We start from the raw sequence: 7,071 nt of genomic DNA, 5'->3' as shown, positions 1-7,071 counted from the left end.
ACACACACACACACACACACACACACACACACACACACACACACACACACACACACACGTTTGTTCTTCAACCCTGTAGGAACCTTGCACTGACTTCCATTCATTTTTTTTTATTTAAAGCCTAACCCTGACCATTTACCCTAAAATTAACCTCACATGTACTTACCTGACCCTAAAACTAACCTAAACCACGATGCACTTCAGTCCCCACGAGGCTGCCTTTTTGGGAAAATTCTCCCCACATTGTAGGAAAAATCCGTCCACACACACACTCACCCTTGCGCAGATTTGAACGAGGTGGGACAATTCTACTATGTTTTAAAAACTGTGCAGTTTTGCCAGACGTACGATATTTGTCATATTTGTACGATAATTTCGCCCTCTGTACGATATACGATCAATAATTTAAAAAAACATTGTACGATAATTTGACCATTTCAATACGTGATGTAATACGACACACGGCTCGCTGACATGAGAGGTGGCGGGTTGCGAAACACGGCAGTGCCAATTTAGCAACTTTGTCGCTATATTTACCGAGTTTTCAGACGCCTCTAGAGGCTGTTTTTCAGAAAGGCAACTAGTGAAAATCTAACGACTCTTTTTCTGGTGTTATTGGGACTTATAGAGACTCTGAACGCAGCGGGTGCTGCTATGAGCTCCGCCCCGGTCCCAGAGCACCGACAGAAGGCTTCTTCACACTGTGTACCTCTCTGCTGCAGACAGATATCCATCCCATCCAGACTTGAAACGAATCATGTTAGTAAGAAGCTGCTGCTGATTGATCCATGATGGGATGTTTATTAAAACATTTCTATGGCTAAAATAGAGCCCTATAAAATAACTGTCTTTTTTGCCAGTCCAGCCATAATAAAAAGGAGCATTAGAGCTGTGACAGTAAAATAAAAATAATAGCCTAACCCATATATATTAAAAAGGAGCAACAGAAGAAATTTTACTTTTTGTTCTCTTGACAAACTACTGTCTCTAAAGAGAAGGCAGACTGCCACGACACAGTCACCAGTGTTTTTTTAAACCCTATTAAAACTCTGCTGCTTAGGCTACCAGCTGATCAAATAATTAAACGTCCAATGTGACACAAAAAAGATGATTCATATATTGAGTTGAATGAAGAATACGTATGTCTCTAAAATAGTTATTAAAGTGTTTATTTATGTAGTTTAAAATATGTTTTAACAACCAGCTAATATAGCAGAATGCAAGAAACAGCACCCACTTTATTCAAAATTTTCTGGGGGAGAACCCTAGACCCCCTCCCACATTGTGGTTATGATGACAATAGCAGCAAAGATGAGTTTAATTGTAGCACTATGTGAAAGAAATACTAACTGTAAAATTAGAAAGAAAAAGGTGGGACTGAGAAAGTGAGGTGTATAAGCAACACTTAGGTTTGATAATCATCCAGGTGTCATCCAGAAGCTATTTTCAAAAGAAAAGAAAGGTTTTTGGAGGATTGCAGATTAAATTTACACAATATGCACTCAATTTTTTTCTTAATCAAAAGCATAAACAACAAAACAAAGACTGGGAAATGGGTGAGGTCAGCTGACCTCAGTTTTAGCTTTGCGCTGTGCTCATTTTAATTCCCCCTACCTATTTAGGATTAGTAAAATCATTTAAATATGAAAAATGTTTTTGCAAAACTAATAGATAAAATAGTAAAAAAAATATTAGGAATAAAGACTTCTGAGTTCTGGTGCATTGGTGCGTGCGGGGGTCATTATGTTACTGCTATGCGGTATCCAGTTTACTTTAAGATTATTTGTTCCAATACTTTTGCTTACCTAATGGGCTCGACACACGGGGAGTGACAAACTACAGAGATTAACGGCTGTCATCGCAGCCAGGGTGAAACCCGACACACGGGACGCAATAGCGACGGCAGCGTTGCGAATCGCGCTCTCAGGTCACTTGTCTTCACGAAATTTGATTGGTTATTCTACTGCCTCTTGTAAAGGTTATTGGTGGTTCATAAAAAGTGGGGTATGCATTACGGACGTGTAAACTAAACAAAACTTGCGATGCTAATGATGTTGACAAACAAATGCATGCTAAGATACAATTTTATGAGGTAAAACTTACCGGATAACTTCACCCTGGCGCCAACAAATTCCCACAAAGCTGCCTTTTTTAGTAATCACTTGGTGAAAGTGTTAGCTAACGGCAGTGTGTAGCATACTCTCCTCTCATTGGTCAGTCAATGAAACCCTCGCTGATTGGTTGTACGCTAAGCGACAGCGACAAAAGTTGAACATTTTTCAACTTTCATATGTCGCGTTGCAAGGACCTCTACGTGTACGAGTGTGAAATTTCACATGCACTATTTTCGCCGGTCGCTTAGCTGGAGGAGGGCAAGCGATTGTCGCCTCACCACACAGGCTCCATAGGAAATGAATGGAGAGCGAGCGACGTCGCCTCCTGTGTGTCGAGCCCTTAAAAATGCTGTGGTGTATTACAAATGGTGATATATCCTAAGTTGTTTAACACATCTACATGTAAATACAAGTAAATAAAAGCTGACATTCTGAACTCTTGTCTCATGCTCATCTTTTGATCTTAAACCCAAATGTCTTCAGTGTACAACAAAAACACGGGAGTTTGACTTGCGGTACCAATACATTTAGAGGGGACTGTAGGTTAATACCAGGAAACCACTCAATAAAACATAAATAATTTAATGAGTGAATATTTATCATCAGCACTAGATGATAGTTATAGGGTAATGTGGATTAGTCTGATGTCTCAAATGAAAGTTTTTCTTCCATGTTTTTGTATTTTACAGCTTTGTCGTACATATCAATGCAGTTATTTAGGCTAATATATTTGTGTTGAGATTATTCTGTACATTTAATTGAGCTCATTCATTCTTGCAGGATTGTTTATGACGTGAACACTCTGATCTGACAGCCGTCCAGTCATGGTGCCATGGTGGAGCACCAGAAACATCTGCAGGTCAGCTGCAGCATGGTGTCACCTGCTGTTTTCATCACTGCTACTGCAAACGGTAAATCTCTACAGCACAGTGTGTTCAATCTGCAAGTGCTGAGTAACCAGGAAACCATATGCAAAAGTCATCCAGTGTGTGTTTTAAGAGCAGATTTGAAAATGGGAATTTAGTCGGCCTGTCTAGTGTGCAAAGGCAGTTCGTTCCACAGTTTAGGAGCAGCGACTGAAAAACTTGGTCACCTCTCAGCCTCTTCTTTGATTTTGGGCGACCAACGAAAAGTGATCTGGTGTAGAGTTTCATTCAGGCCTAAAAAAAATCCAACCCGACCCGACAAATTAACTCAAATAAGAGGCCCGAACACAAAGCAAACCCGACATGTTATATTAATTAAGCTTTACTACTTTTGTGGCTTTGTAGAGGGAGTTCTCCCCTTTTTAGCTTTTGTTTACTTTCCAGCTTCTAGTGGTGGACAATTTGGCTGAAGTGCAAATCCGCTAATTGTGGACCTAAATATTCTGTTTGCGCTTTAGCGGTGTTACTAATTCTTATAACTCATAAGTGGACTTGCATTTTCTAAAATTAAAAGCGCAACAGTCACCTCTCCCTACCCGAGGCTGAAGGTCAACGGACGATCATGCTAAGCTTGCTAACTGTTCCACCCTCTGACTGCTGCAGGGGCGTGTCTTAGAGGGAGGCTTTTATACCATAACACAGCCGCTGTGACGAAACCGTGGAGAAGACACGTCACCGTGGAGAGCCGTTAACCAATATGCAAATTAGCCTGCAGTACCACTGCTCTACCCATDTGRRCAGCAAAAASATGTTTTTAGACCAAATATTACAGATTTGAACAAATACGCACAAAAACATCAAAATTAGCACAGAAACAGTACTATATAAAATTTTAGACACATTCTAAACAGTTTATCAGCTAAAAAAGTTAATTTTGGGGTAAGTTACTCTAGTTTTCAGTAATTTTTCTATGGCATAAGTGTTTTTGAAGTTGGGGACCTAAATATTATCATAAATGCTTTAGAAATTGCGAGCTAATTTTTGGGTTAGCACTGCCCACCACTGCCAGCTTCATTATAACCCCAGCTCCACCGACGATGTGGTTCAGTGTAGGCTGAATGTGTCTCCATTAGGTTCCAACCGTGCACAACCTTCTCTCCGGTGGTTCGAAGCGAGTGGGCTACAACACGCTTACAGTTTTGACGTCAGCAGAATTCTGCCCGTGGATTACCTCTTGGATTGATTGACAGAGTAAAGATGGAGAGAGCACTTTTGTTTTGGAATATGAGCATGCGGCGCAATGCAACAACATGGTGAAAACAGTGATAAAACCATGGTCTAACCTTTTTGGTGATCTTGGGAAAGGCAGAACTTGCAAATACTTCATGGAGTGAGGTGAAGGAGATGCTGGGCAGATAACTGGGAGGCTTTGAACAAACTGGCCTCCCACAGTTACACAAGCACTTATAAACAGCACCACAACAAAAAAATCAATGAATAAAGTCTGAACGGTAAAACCAACAGCTGAAGCCGCCTGTTAATCATTCCCACAGAGTGAGGAACACACTGAAATGGAGACACGCACACAGAACCGAACAGACCCACCATGCATCTTCCTCTAAGAGCAAAGCAGGGCAGGTGGCACCAGCAGCGCTATTTTCTTTTCACAGTCTTCATTTCTTCACTCTATTTTCTTTCTTTCCTCATCCAGCATAGTAAACTTACAGCCTCCTCCTCTTTTACAATAAGTAGATTAACACAATTTAACATCATGCTCGTTTATTCATGCTCAACTCGTTTATTTTTCTTTATGCTGTATGATTTTTAAAACTGCAACTGAAGCCCAAACCTGACCCGCCCCACCCATCAAGCACATATCGTATTTATTCTAGTATAATACGTAAAATTTAATCCATAAAATCATCCATAAAGTTGGGGGGTAGGATTATACTTGGACAAACATTTTTACTTATGTATTTTAACTGAAATATCGGCTTCACTTGCAAAATGCCTCAGTCTGGAAATGAGACCACGACGTAAAAAGCAGTTGAAACGAGCTTACCTGTGACACTCCGTCGTGATTCTGAGCGAAATAACAGATCCAGGCAGGCGACATGATGTGAAAGAAAGGGGGGAAGCAGTCCTGAACCTTAGTAATGATAGCAAACTAATGACATTAGTGTGTGACCGAGCCGCTCCTGTCACAACAACAAACACATGTTCTTCTGTAATGGCTGCCATCTACCGGTGTTCTGAAAACGTTTGTATCCCTGAAAAAAGTTTCCCCACCAGAGGGGGCGCTTGCGAGTAGGAAGTAATCTGCTTTTCCCCCACAAGATGGCCAAAATCTCAGGTGAAGTCTCTGACTTTTGTGTTGGCGCCTCCTGGTGGACTATGTGTAAAATGCCAGAATTCATATGATGCTGCTACAGCTGATATATACTGTATTTGTTGTCAAAATACCTTTTAGTACATATGTTGTGAAAATATAATGAACAGTCCAATGATCATTTTACTGATATGTATAAAGACTGCAAARDHTGAAAAATCTTGAAGTCTGTATGAAATTGGAGGTAGTTTGAGGATTAAATTTTTTTTATGCTTTTTAAGCTAAAAAAAAGAGACATGAGATCGTTTTATACACAAATAAATACGGTAATTTGCATTTATGAAACCCGGCCAGAAATCTCAACTCTAATCTGGTGACCTGAGATCACAAGAGGGTTGGAGCAGGTCAGACAGATCTTTTGGGGCGAGACCATGGAGACATTTAAAAATAAACTGTAGAACTTTAAAAGTACTTCAGAAACAAACAATGTAGCGATTCTAAAACAGGCGTGAAATGCTCTTGTCTTCTGTGTAGGGGTCACCTCGAGTGAAATAATCAAGGAAAATGTTTGGGTCCTGCAACTGTTGTTGACTGATTTTAGTTTCAGTTTCATTTTCTGAGATTTCAGGTTGAATATCGCTAATGTTGTTAGCAAGTGTGTCTGCTCTCACAGTTAGTGTCAGCACGGCTGCCTTAAGGTTAGATTTGTTATCATTGAGTGTGGATGAGTTTTGTTTACACTTTGAGGTTGAGGAGATTGTTCTGCCTCCTGAGCTGTCCAGGGTAAGACACTGGGTGCTAAACTCAGGAGGGAGTTTGATGGGCAGTGGCTGTTTTGCCTGTGTCCAAAAATTTTGATTTTTGACATCTGTCAGCGGTTGAAGGTGTTTTAGTAGGTCTCTGCCTATCAAGAACGGCTCGATACCTTCTTTTGACACATAAACTGGTGTTTAAATGTAATTTTTCCTATCTGCACTTGTATTAGCGATACAGTGGATAGGGTAGATTCATCTTGAGGGTATGTTTTTATGTTCATGCAGCAAGTTTGGGTGTTTACCTTCTTTTTATCATGTTTCGCAGCTTTTTGTAGTTCTTTTAGCAGTGCAGCAGACATGATAGTTATGTCTGCACCTGTGTCTATGAAGCTGACATGCTGCGAGTCACGTCTTATCTTTGTCACTGAGATGGTCAGTCCAGGTGTAGTCCTGGTTTGCTTGAATCACAAACACCAGTTTGGGTGTATGGTAATTCAAGGTCCGAGGTTAAACTTTCTGCGTCAGCAAAGTCCTCTACAGTCTCACTGTCTGAGTTTTCTGAGTCCATTGTTTAATCAGTCTGAGTCTTCAGACCTGTGTTTTTGGAACTTTGATGTGTTTTTGTGTAGTTTAAAGTGTATCTTACCCCACCGTGAGAAGATAACTCCACCCCAAGGCGAAATTTGAAAAAATGCATCAAAGTGGGTGGTGGTGGGGGGGGTTAGAGAGCTTAGGTGTGGCCAGGACGAGAGAACGCGACAGCTAGCATTAGCATAATTGATGCTACATGGAGAGTGACCACAGCGATGCAGATAGTTACATCTCTAAACGGTCTGAGGTGGAGGATTTTTCACCCCCTCCTCACCAGAGGCAGAGAGAGAGACTTGATCAAGTCATCTCAGTCTGGGACTGACTCATGTTGGCTCCCTCGATCAGGACCTTGAGCTCCACCAGCCTCGGCTGAGCTGTCCGCCTCACACCACACCAGCACTGGACAGAGGAGGAGG

The 7,071-nt window shown here is 41.1% G+C and overlaps 1 protein-coding gene across 1 annotated transcript in view; it reads left to right on the top strand.

Annotated features, from left to right (window-relative positions):
* si:ch211-159i8.4 (matrix-remodeling-associated protein 5) overlaps positions 1 to 7,071 on the top strand; it is a gene marked incomplete in the record, with an annotated part of 61,229 nt that overhangs the window by 12,497 nt on the left and 41,661 nt on the right. Inside the window, 1 exon segment of the mRNA XM_014027564.1 lies at positions 2,895 to 3,025. Coding sequence (XP_013883018.1) covers positions 2,939 to 3,025 — 87 coding nt within the window.

Source organism: Austrofundulus limnaeus, unplaced genomic scaffold (genome assembly GCF_001266775.1).
Source record: "Austrofundulus limnaeus strain Quisiro unplaced genomic scaffold, Austrofundulus_limnaeus-1.0 Scaffold663, whole genome shotgun sequence".
NCBI lineage: Eukaryota > Metazoa > Chordata > Actinopteri > Cyprinodontiformes > Rivulidae > Austrofundulus > Austrofundulus limnaeus.
This window is presented reverse-complemented; position numbering and strand designations above follow the sequence as displayed.